Raw genomic sequence first — 13,037 nt, 5'->3', positions numbered from 1 at the left:
AGGAATCTCTCACACACTCTCTGAGTGTGTGTTTATACTCTCGTTTGACTCTGACTGCAGCTCCAGTGTGAGTCACTGATCCAGTAGTGAGCTGACTGCAGTACTTCTATTGTTTGGCAACACGGCTTGTTTTTTTTTATGTTTTTACTCCTCAGCTTCTCAATGTGTTCATATGTAGATACATTTGAATACCGCTGCTCCATTTTTACTGTCCATTATTTAAAATGCACAAAGACATGCATTGGATATCCCTGATTTCCGTTGTTTCTCCCTTTTCTGTTACCAGTATTTTGTGTTTGAGGAGTTTTGATAGATACCATATTAACCATGCAAGAAAAGTTTTTTTTTGAAACAATAAATAATTATATCTCTGGTGAAATTTCTATATATGTACATAATAAATTATGGCTACACAATTAATCTAAATATTATCAAAATATTGCCACGTGCAATATCCAGATCCCAAGAGCTGCATTTTTTAGATAAAGGAAAAAGGTGTCACAACATATCATCATAAACAAAGCATTGTGGTGCTACAGAGATGCCCCGGCCTTTAAATCATTTTCCAAACATAAGGGAACGTGCTTCTGCGGTACAGGTCCCAACAAATATCACAATCAAATAATTTATATTTTTTCCAGTGAAAATGAAAAGCAAATCATTTCAGCCCTGGTTTGTTGAACCTAATTGGGGTCAGCTGTTGAGTTGAAACACTTAATTGATTAGTTGAATGACAAAAAAATCATTTTGCAGCTATCATGATTAATTTCAAGTTATTTTTAATGTCAAAAATATAGCTTATAAATACATCTATATAAAAATATGTACTACTAGTTACAGAAGTTTTAGTTTAAAATTCATAGACTTCTATGTTGTCACAAAGAAAATCATTTTTTGGGTTTTGGTGTGTTGGTCAGCTCTTGTAAGGGCAGTTTGTCAGCATATCCAGACTAACACTAATTGCAATTCAGGGAGTTATGGTGTGTTAACATTAGTTCATGCATTACTGCTTTTGTTTGTTGTTTTCCTTAGCGCCTACTTTAAATGTGTTTTTGGATGGCATAAAGACATTTGATATCACTTCGACCTTGGAAAAATATGAGCTTTTTTGTTTAATTTATTTATTTATTTATTTATTTATTTATTTATTACTATTTTCTGACATTTTAAAGATCAAACTAAATTAATTTAGTGAAGAAAGATTAATTGATAATAATTGTCAATAACTGTTAGTTAAAGCCCTTCAAAGATTGCTCCAACACTGCCTGAATACACAACAAGAATGTTTTATTATGTCCACACTAATGCAGGTTTTCATCCTCTCTAACATCCTCTTTTCCCCTGGTGTCACCGTGTGGCATCTGGATTACATCAATGATAGATAAAGCCTGTCTGGTGCTTTTATTTTGCCACAGCCGACAGGAAACAAAGAGATAAACAAAGCCGCCTACTCACCTTTAGTCATTTTTTTCTTTATTCAGACAGCAGGGAAGCAGAGACGGGGAGAAATCTCTTTGTAGAGCCGTGTGGACACTCTTCTGTGGGTTTCTATTGTTCACTGTACAGTGTTTATTTCTGTCCTGTCGTAGCTCCACCAATGAGGTGAAGAACCTGATGCAGTCGCTGCCCAGGACCAGCGAGCCCAGAGAGATGCTGTTTGAGGATCGGACTCGGGCCCACGCTGATCACATCGGACAGGGCTTCGAACGGCAAACCACAGCAGCCGTGGGGGTGCTGAAGGCTGTACGGGCCGGAGAAAGGTAGGCGGGGAAGCAACATGTGATCACACTGTTGGGTAGCAGTGGCTGTTTAGAAGCAACACACGCTCAGCATTTATACAGCCTGCTCTTTACAAGAAATGACATGTAATCCTTCTTACTGTGTCCTCCCCTCCCTCCCTTGTTTTCAGCTCAGAGCCTCCTCGTGTAACCAAAGACGTCGTGTGTTTCCATGCTGGCGATTTCCCTCAAGTGGTTCAGAGGCTGCAGTTGGACTTGCACGAACCTCCGCTGTCTCAGGTTTTTATATCACACAAACACACACACACACACACACACACACACACACACACACAATAAGCAGTACTCACACAGGAGATTCACAGAAGAGTCGTCTTTATTATGTCCCAGCTTAATCTGAGTTATTCATCTGTGTTTCATATATAAACCTTACTATTTTATAAGAGGTAGGGTGTAATGTTAAATGAATCTGATGTGGATGCTGCTACCTTGTGGAGCAGAGTTGAACTGCAGAAAGTTAGAGAGCTCATCTAGAGCCCAGAAATGATGAGTTTCAGTTTAGTCATTTATTATAATGCCTCTTTGGTGAAGGTGCTTGTAGAGTTTTCGCTCCCTCATCTAGCTTCAGTTTTACTTTACAAGAGATTGTATTCAAAGCAGAAGAATTTAGGACTATGTGAATGCACATGTTCAGTTACTGAGTGCAGCCATTTTTGCTGTAAATAAGCTGTCTGTTTTAAGTCTGTTGCTGTTTCTTTTTTAAATTTTATTTATCTTTTTGCTTTAATGTTTCTACTCGCTTTGCTCTTTTATGTGAAACTCTTAATGCTGCTGACTTGGCAACAATGTCCATGCAAAAGAGGTTTGGATTTTAAAAGGGAATAACCATGGTAAAATAAAGGTTAAATAAATAAACAAAATTATGATTTTGGGATGCCCCATCCATCCTACTCTTGTGAACGTAATATCTCAGAAACTCTTTGGTGGACTTCCGATAAGATTTGGCACAAATGTCCTCTTGTACTTAAGGATGAAGTGATTAGAATTTGATGGACAAAGTTTACAAAATATGTGACTTAAGAATTCATTTGTGACAAAATTTCACTCAAATATCTAATAGGATAAATGAAGTATTAACGTTTTGATGAAATCCAGAAGGTCAAAGCTCAACTTCACTGTGAAATCATAATGTTCTGCAAAAACACGTTTCTGTCCCTTACTTAAGTTAACAACTCATTTCGCAATGTATGGGCATGACCTTTATCATTTTGCTGACCTTGATACTGCCTGTTGTGTTTGCATGCATGTTTGTTCACATGAGAATGTTACTAACGCTTTAGCCGAGATACGCCAGAATAAACAGCAGGGTTTTACAGATCATTATAAGACTTGAAAGAGGCGGTTCTTCCTCTTTGCTCGACCCCTGCCTAGATTCATGAGTCAGATAGAGTAGAACAGGTACAGTTTGGATAGTCTTTAGCTTACCAACCTCTGGCAAAGAGCCAAAAAGTCAGTCATTGTCATTGTATCAATGGCAAAAAATGTCTCAAAATGACAATAATATTGCAATTCTTTCTAGGACAGCATATTGTTTAAAAAAGAGTTGTGACAGGCTTAAATAGCTCTGGTGTGCTGCCAGGTTGTAGATGTGTGTAGAGCATCAGTGTGTCCGAGTTTGTAGCTTCTTTGAAGCAACATCCAAATTTGAAGTTTAAAATATGTTTGCAGTCATTAGTGAGTGGATTAGGCAGTGTAAAAAAGGGACGTTTTAAGCTTTGACTTGAAAGTGGTCATAGTCAGGGCCTGTCTAACATAATCTGGGAGGTTATTCCAGGTTTGTGCTGCATGATAACAAAAAACTGTCACCATGTTTTATTCTAACTCTTGGGACGGTCAGTAGGCCGGTCCCAGATGGCCTGAGTGTCCTAGAGGGTTCATATGTCCCAAGCATGTAGATGTATATTGAGCCACAAAGTGATTAGCACCATAGTTCCCCTACGAAGTTCCTTCTTTTCGCCACCTTTTTACGACACATCCAAACAGTGGCGACATCATGCAGTTCTGGTGTGTGATTTTAGACAGCATGTCGGCACTGCAGAATTAAAAGAGGCATGACAGGTGTGAAGTTTAACACAACAGTGCCATCGCTCTCTAGTGTGACGTATAACATGCCACATCGCTCAACAATAACAATGGCATCACATTTGAATAACAATCATTTCCTATCTTTGTTGTATAACGGCTGATCTTGTCCTCGGCTCGGAGGTTAAAGAGCTCCTGAATCCCATTTTCTTCCCAGTTTGCAGACATTTATGGCCGCTACTCTCCTCCTTTAAGCTAGCTGTTAACAGCTACCTTTTAAGTCTCCTGGCAGTGGGTCGCACGCAAAATACGTCAAATAACGTTTTACCTGTGCTTCCCATGATCCCTTCCTGCCAGCTGTCCTGTTCACACAGACTTTGATTCGGAGCTGTTACTAACTCTGATGTCGGCTGAAAGGCATGACAACTCGGTCCCTCTGTTCCGCAATTTTACCTTTTATTCAGAATGGCGAGGCGACAAATGGCATGAAATTCCCACCTTGAAGAAGCAGTGTGAAAGGGTGTCAAAAGATGGAGGTTTCATTTTGGAGTGTACCTCTTCATCTCCTCTCTCTTCACAGTGCGTGCAGTGGGTGGATGATGCCAAACTGAATCAGCTGCGCCGCGAGGGCATCCACTACGCCCGCATCCGGCTGTGCCACAATGACATCTACTTCATCCCTCGCAACGTGGTCCACCAGTTTAAGACCGTGTCGTCCGTCTGCAGCCTGGCGTGGCACGTCCGCTTAAGACAATATCACTGTGGAGAGGGAGAGGAGGAGGAGGGGGAGGAGGCGGAGGTGAAGGAAGAGGAGGAGGAGGTTGAGTTAAAGGAGAAGGAGAGGAAAAAAGAGGAGGAAAAAGTGGAGAAGCGAGAAAAGAAGGGTGAGAAAGGAGTGAAGGAGAGGATAAAAGAGGAGGAGGAGGTGGTGGTAGAAAACAGGACGTTACCGGCTGTCAAAAAGGAGGAACAGGATCATCCGCCTCTCTCGTCTCAGCCCGCGCTCTCAGTGGACTCGAGCAGTGCGAGAGACAAAGAGGTGGAGAAAGAGAGGGCCAAAGAAGGAGGGAAGTCTAAACAACAGGATTCACCTCCTGCTAAGGTGAAAGTAGAACCTCCTGCGCCTCCTCTTTGCAAGAATAAATCACCGTCACCTCTCTCTCCTGCCCCTCATCCTCCTCATCAGGACACAAAACCCAAAGCATCAAAGCACCTTCATCATCGCCACCATCACCATCATTCGGACAGCAGAGTGAAGTCTTCCTCCTCTTCAGCTCCTAAATCACCCGCCTCTAAGTCTTCCACTTCTTCAGCTGTTCGCTCCTCTTCTGCTGCTCCCTCTCTGTCCTCTACCTTTTCTCCGTCTCCTGCTCTGTCCCCCTCCGTGTCAGCAACTGCATCATCTACTAGTACTCCTCCCAAGCCTGCTGCAGACTTCTCTCTCCCTCCTTCCACTGTCTCTTCGACTTCCCGTCTGCCTTCCTCCTCTCCGTCAGACCGGCCAAAAGACAAAGACTCGCCTTGCCTGAAGCCAGACGTCCCCTCGGACACACGGACACAAGAGGTTAGAGCGCCACACAGGTCACCATCTGCGGATTTACAAACCTCTACGAGCTCACAAGCCGACACACGGACATACGCTCAAACGGCGACAGACTCACGGACACAAACACTCCAAGAGAGATGGACTCACAGTGCCGACTCCAGGACGGATCCACAGATGCATCCGCCACAGGACGCTGCGAGGCAAGGAATTTACATGCAGCAATACGCACCCCAGCATCTCCCGCCGCCTCCTCACCTCCCTCACATGCTTCCCCCATCTTTCTCCCCTCTCCTGCCACACTCCCATCTCCCTCACAGACCTCCAGTCCTCCCCCCAAATCCGCTACCCAGTCCGCCTCTCCCCACACAGCAACCTCTGAACTCTTACCTCAGTCAGAAAGCGCCGCCACATTCGGTCCACATGAGTCATCTGCATCACCAACCGAACATCACCGCGCAGTCTCAGTCGTACTACCAGCCTCCGCTCATCGCCGCCCCGCGTCAACCAAACACTCCCCTCACCAGCGCCCAGTCTCTCCCCCCTCACCTCTCGCACCATCAGTTCGCCCCGCACGCCAACACCTTCTTCCCGCCTCAGCATCCCCACTTCTCCCCGCACCCGTTCCTCCCCCCTCAGTCTTACCTCTCCCAACCGCCAGGCTCGTACCCGCTGCAACCGCCATACCAGTCTTTCCCTCACCCGCCTCCTCCTCCTTCCTCTTCGCCGCCTCCCCCTCCTCCTTCTCTTCCGCCTCCTCCTCCCCCTCAGCCTTCCCCGTCTGTCCTCCCCTCTCCCCCAGAAGCATGAAGAGGAAGAGGAGCAGAAATAGATTTTATAGTTTTTTTGTACATAATGATGCCGTTTTTAAATGTTTTATTTTGGTCGTGTTGTGAAACGATGTAAAAAGGAAATAACGAGGATGTATCGGTATGAACACGGTGTGGTAGTTTATGAAGCAGAGTCGGACTTTATTCACCCCAGACCTCTTTACTGGGCTGGTTTAGATTGTACTCTTTAGTTGTACTCAGAAGTACTGAGAGTTGATTGCATTTATTGATAGTTTTGGCCTTCGGTCATGTGTGGCTACACTATTCAGGCTCAAGGTTTGAATGAGCTCCCTCGTCTGCCAAACTGCTGTCTCGTTCTTTTGTTTGAAGTGAGCTCTCAAAAGTAGGAAGGAAAGAAGATATTTACATAAAAAGGTCCAGATGACGACCTTTTTGTGAAACTTGCAGCTAATGCTTCCATTTTTGTGGCTTTTTTTCTAGTATATTCTATGTGCCCAAGACTGTTTCTGGAATAATGATGGGTCAAATTGTGATATTATACAGTACTTTGTTGTATTGATGTAATATTGCTACATTTCCTCCACAATATTGTATCGATACATCTTATTTAATACAATGTATCGCAGTATGTTTCCCTGATATTGTATTATGAGCAATAATGCTCCGCAATAATCTGCTGAATATAATTGCATTTCCCCATTATTGTGGTAGGGTGACGGCACTTATCAGTATTTTTATTCTGATTTCTAAGCTATTGATAAAGAGACATTAATGTCCTGTTGAATCATGTTGGGATTTTTCTTATCAGTTCCAGTGTTTTATTGTTCAGGAAGAATATTATGGAGCTCCTTAAGGGACATGGGTGGAAAAAAAAGAGATGGTGAAAAAAATAAATACATTTGATGGTGGAGAAAAAGACATGATGGAGGGGGGGGAATGATGTTGAAAAAAATTTGATATTAGAAAAACAATTTGATGGTGGAAAAGAAATTTATGATGGAAAAAAAAAATGTTTCTTTTTCCTCATATATATATGTGTGTATATATATATATATATGTATATATATATATATATATATTCTTTCATCATAATGTCATTACCATCATGAAATTGTTTTCCATCATCAAAATTTCCCTCATAAATTCTTGTTTTTTCACCATCAAATTATTTTTTCCACCATCTATTTTTTTCTCTCCCACGTCCCTTTAGGTGCTCTGTATTGTGCAGTTTTATTTGCTACCCCCCCCCCCAATCTGAGTAATAATCATAGTAAGCTAAACTATACAGTAGCACCATAATGAGAGTCACAGTTTAAAGGAATAGTCTGACCTTTTGGATAAATGCATTAATTTGCGGTCTTGATGAGAGTTCGATGAAAAGCTCAATAACCACTCTCATGTCTGTCTGGTAAATATAAATCTGGAACCAGCAGCCACTTCGCTCAGCTTAGCTTAGCTCAGCGCAAAGCCTGGAGAGACACTGGAGACTTGTCGGCTCTGTGAGCAGCCAGGCAACAAGCGGAGAGTACTCACAAGTTACTGCTCCTGGCCAAGAAACAGTCCGGCACATAACACCCTGTAAAACCTCTGTTGTTGTGGTTTCGCTTCCATTCAGTGTGAGCAAAGTGGTGAATTAAACATTTCAGGTGGCAAAGCGAATTTGCATCTCTGCATCACGTACAGTCCAACTTTGTAGAATTTTGAACACTGAAGTCGCAGCCTGACGTTCGTGTGGTTGACCCACTTAATGCCATGTGTAACTCGCCGTTATTGTATGATATTGACCGTAGAATATATAACCTGTCCCACATGAGAGATGCTGCCTGGCTGGCAGTGGTTTGGAAAACAGGCATGAAGAGTAAGAAAATGGAAAATGTGCTCGCAGCAAACTAGCTAACAAATAAAACCGTCCCATCTGGCAGCTCCCACATTTGGCACGAAATTAGTGGATTGTCAGCAATTACGATTTAATTGCCTAGTAATTTGATAATATATTAATTGGTTTCAGTTCTGTTTTTTGTTTTTTTTTAAGAAAAGAAAAAAAAATCTCTGATTCCAGCTTCTTAATATTTTCAAGTTTCGTCAAGTAAACTGAATATTTTCGGGTTGTGGACAAAACAAAATATTTGAGGACGTCATCTAGGGCTTTGAGAAACACTAAAGGACATTTCTCACTATTTTCTGACATTTTACAGACCAAACAACAATCAAGAACATAATTAACAGATTAATTGATGTTGAAAACAATTGTTAGTTGCAGCCTTAACATGAACAAACAAAGGTTATGCAGTGATTATGTAAATAACTTAGTTTCCTTAACCATGTGGCTGTCAGATGGGTTTCATTTCTGGGGATGAGCAGGGCTAACTTGCTGCTAACAAAAGCTTTATATTAACTACACAGACATTGGAGTGATAACAATTCAACTCTATAAAGAACGTTTATAAGAATATTTCCCAAATGTCAAACAACTCCTTAAAATGACTGCACTTAACTTGTACCTGTAGCCCTGAAGACCAGTGGCAGAGCTCTTAGTGAAATTTAGCTGTGTTATTCAGTGTCTGTTGGATGTGTACCAGGGTCTCCTAATTTTGGAAACGGAGCACTTGGCTCTTCAGCCAAGGACAAATTCGAGCCAGCCAAGGCTGCTACTCAGATCGGCCTTCACAGTCTCAGGAATAAAAATATTCAGGACACATCCACGATTTATTGGTTTCCCCCTAAAAACAAATATCCCAAATATTAGTTACCTTTTTAGCTAAAAGTTCAGGGTCATTAGTACCTATGCAGCTACATTAAGAGCTTGCCATAAGTTAACTTTTGATCTCACAGCATCTGGATAGCAACGACAGAATGAGCAGAGCAATATCACACAGATGCAGAAAGTCAAGACGTCCAAAATGTGACTCATTACAGCACTTTGTAACACGGATTTATCAACTGCTGTTTAAATACAGTTGATATAGGAGCGACTAATTATGTCTGATTATCAACAGGGCAAATTCAGGTTCTTCCAAGACTATTACTTTAAAGGGACAGTTCACCCCAAAATCAAAAATACATATTTTCTCTCTTACCTATAGTGGTATTAATGATTCTTGATTGTTTTTGGTGTGAGTTGTGGAGTTTTGGAGATATAAATATAAATATCTGCCTTCTCTCCAATATAATGGAACTAGATGGCCCTCAGCTCGTGGTGCTCAAAGGGGCCAAAAATACATCTGAGAAATTCAACAGTAATTTCTCTTTACTGTAATCATGACCTGTTCGCTCAAAATAATCCACAGATAGAAACCTAGAATTCCATTCATGATTTCTGTAATGGAAGAACAACTGGAAGATATCTGAAATGAATATTGCCAATAGTAAGAATTTAATTATTGGTATCAACATTTGATATTTCCACTTTTGAGAACTGAGAATGGTTGATGTCAATAAGAATTGCCTTGTCCCTACATTAAACTGCTTACCACAAGGTTTGTGGATTAAAATAAATAAAAATGTGAGTTTTAGATTTTGGGGTGAACTGTCCCTTTCAGGCCTCACAAACTCTATGATAATTTTTTTTTTTTTTATGGAAACATGCTCCAAGACACAGAAGGTACACTGTTGAGAGTTCATTCCCAAAGCACTATTTATCTATTTAACTGAAGTTCAGATTCTCTACAGTGTGTCTATTAACATGTTTTATTTATCAAGCAGGGACTGGAGTGACCTCTTGTGTTTAAAAAGTACAATAAATTATTGAAATTCTCTTTTTGCGACAGCTATGAATATGTTTCTCCAAGTGGTGAATATCTGATTTTTAGAGTCAAACTCTTCTGTCTCACTTTGATGTTGATGACTTGATTTTTTTTTTCTGTCACTTGATGTCTTGATTTTACTATTAATATTGGAGTACAGCCCACTTGCTAATGTAGCCCACAACATTTCCCCAGTGCCTGTCCTTAACTGTGAACTAATAAGTGGTCCAGAGCCATCCAGAGAAGGAGTTCTGTCTTTTCATGGGAGTTTTTAGGAGCCCCAGTTTTAAGATATCACTGGAAAACCAGAGCCTTAAATTGGTCTTGAAAGCAGCTAAAAATTCCAAATATCTGCGGTTAAGTTGGGATAAGTCAAACTTTGTGGCTTGGTGGGATGAAGTCCTTAAAACAGGGTTGTGTTTTTCATGATTCTGTTCTCACCGCAGGCCTGGAAAATCCTGGAAAATGAAACCCTCAGCTCTTTTGGTCAGTGTGCCTCTCGGGACTTCATTTCAGAGACAGAACTCTTCACTTTGTGGCTTTTGGAAGAGCGAGGTGACGATTAGCACTTGATGCCCGTTGCAAGGCGCTCTGCAGCTCTTTTTATGCTTTTTGGGTTTCAGATGTTACAAAAAAAAAAAACCTGACAGGAACTTCTATATTTTTTGTACAAATGTGACAAAATTATGGTTGAAAACAAAGCAAGTCTTCAGGGGCTGGCATTGTTTTCAGGTTTATTTATCTCAGTTTTTGGTTGTTTTTTTTTCTATTTTGTTTCTGTGGTTTTTAACTGTCAGCACTGTAGTGTACATAAGAAGTTTTGTAAAGAGGAAAAAAAACTTGTAGTGTGGTTTCTACTTTAAATATGAGCCTAGCTAATAAAAGGTTCAGTGTATGGAGAATGTTGTGGTACGTGGCGATGTTTACTGGTCTGGTGATTAAATACTTGCACATCGATAAAGGTATATTTTAAGAATAGCTTCTTTATATACAACGTTATACATCGGTGCGCTGTCAGGATAGAGGGCAGGTAACTTTAGGCCAGGACCACCAACACGGGGCCGTTTACAGCTGCTCCAGTCAATTCAAGTCAATTTTATTTACAAAGCCCATTATAATAAAACACAGTTTGCCTCAGAGGGCTTTACAGCATACGACATCCCTCTGTCCTTAGACCCTCACATCATGACCCCATGATTTTCACATCACATCCGAGGAAAAAATCCCCCCAAAAAAAACCCTGTAATGGGAGGAGAAAAGTGGAAGAAAGCTGAGGAAGATCGGCTGAGGAGGGATCCCTCTTCCAGGATGGACAGACGTGCAATAGATTTTGTAAATAACAATTAAATTACAAGCTGATCAAAATGGCAAAAAACAAATGCCAGCACATAAAGTCCTGTTTGATTTCAATTTTCTCACAAGTAAAATCTTAGGGAACCGCTGGAGTGCTTGGATCGAAGGATTCAATCTGTGCGTTTTTAATAATAATAATTACCTATCTTATAACACTATTATTCACAATTTTACAAAATGCATTTTCTAAGAAACAGCAGTTTGAAGCAAAACAATAATAAATGAATATGTAAACAAGACAGTGATCATAAAAACATATAATCACCAGCAGGGGCGTAGCATCAAATTCTGCATAAACTAACGCAGAATGCATAAGCTGTCGTTGTGCCCCCTCTTTGTGCACCTTAAGGATTTTTAAAAATGTATTTTTTTACAAAGTCAGTCCGCTATCTTTCCCTTTCCCTTCTTTATTTCACAGAACTCGGAGACAAATCATAGATTTAGGGCGACCTAAATCAGTTTGAGCCTTTAAGAGGAAGGACAGACCTTTAGGATCTCTATTCAAAGTCTAATGTATGTCTGTGTTTTCTCTCTCTGTTTTGCTGTTATGCAAGCCGCCCACTCACTGCAGTCTGCAGCAATGAGCTCAGCAGTTTTAGCAGGCAAGATTTGATACACACTACAATGCAGTAGTCCAACAATTCAGGGCTGGTGTGTGTCGGGTCAAATATGACTCAAAACAGCCTTTTTCCCTCTCGTTTCATGCTTTCATGCACACTCTCTCACACACAGTGGGAATGCCAGAAGAGCTCAGCTGACCTTTGCAGAGCGGGAGTGAGGGAGGAAGCTGAAGCAAAGAAAAAGAAATCGTTTTGGAGGGAAATGTCGGGAAAATATCATTGAAACAGACAACACTGTACTGTCTTTGTGCATTCACTATTCACTCCTCGAGGGCTTTGGTATAATTAAGCAGGGAACAGTACTCTTCCTTGGTTACATTTTGAAATTAATTTGGCTTTAAGGGGAATCTTTAGTATTTTTCAACTTAGACATTTTTTTAATGATGTTTTTGTATCTAAGTGACTATTGGGAACAGTTTTTGAGTTTGATACAGTGCTCAGCGAGAGCTCTGCAACATGTGTCTGATCGGTTTGGCAACTTTTTTTGTGCTGCGTTCAGTATTGAAACCTCTGGAGCCTGAGCAAATTGGTTTGGTTTCTTTTTCAAACAGGAATAAAGACAAAGAGAAACTTGGAAAGAAATTTCTGGCAAATTGCAAGGAATAAATAGATATAGAAAATTATTTTTAAAAAAAGCTCCGGAAAAGTGACGAGAAAACTATTTGTCATATCATACATATTATTAGATAATAATATATCATATATATTATCATTTTAAAATATTGTGGGACATATATATATATATAAAGTATATTTCCATATATAATATAATAATTATAAAGTGTATATATATCATAAATATATCATTTATCATAATTACATATTTTTAATATATATTTAACAGTATTGTTTTCATTTGTTTATGCACTTTTTCCTCTTTTTTCACAATTTTTGTTATAGTAATGTCAGGTCATTTTCTTTTACTTTTTTTTTTTTTTTTGGTTCATTTCATCTTATGTTGCTCATTGCCCTCTTACCGTGTTTTTGAAAGAAATCAAATCAGGTCCCAAAGGGTTAAGGTACATTTTTCAGATAATACTTCTGTAATTTTACTTTAGTATGAATTTTTTTACTTCAGAACCTTTGACGTCAGATTTCTCATGCTATGTTCAGACCCCTTTTGCAAGAATTTTAATATCTGAAACCTGAGAAAATTGGTTTGATAT

The 13,037-nt window shown here is 40.2% G+C and overlaps 1 protein-coding gene across 1 annotated transcript in view; it reads left to right on the top strand.

Moving 5' to 3' along the window:
• Positions 1 to 10,800, top strand: part of LOC121961163 (uncharacterized) — a 45,937-nt gene extending 35,137 nt beyond the window's left edge. Inside the window, 4 exon segments of the mRNA XM_042511042.2 lie at positions 1,590 to 1,760; positions 1,910 to 2,018; positions 4,402 to 6,165; positions 6,167 to 10,800. Of these exon segments, the coding sequence (XP_042366976.2) occupies positions 1,590 to 1,760; positions 1,910 to 2,018; positions 4,402 to 6,165; positions 6,167 to 6,196 (2,074 nt within the window). The 3' untranslated portion in view covers positions 6,197 to 10,800.
• Positions 10,801 to 13,037: the final 2,237 nt, after the last annotated feature.

This window comes from Plectropomus leopardus, chromosome 22, assembly GCF_026936395.1.
Source record: "Plectropomus leopardus strain MGB_pleo_1.0 chromosome 22, ASM2693639v1, whole genome shotgun sequence".
Taxonomy (NCBI): domain Eukaryota; kingdom Metazoa; phylum Chordata; class Actinopteri; order Perciformes; family Serranidae; genus Plectropomus; species Plectropomus leopardus.
The sequence above is the reverse complement of the archived record's forward strand: the minus strand, read 5'-3'. Positions and strand labels throughout refer to the sequence as shown.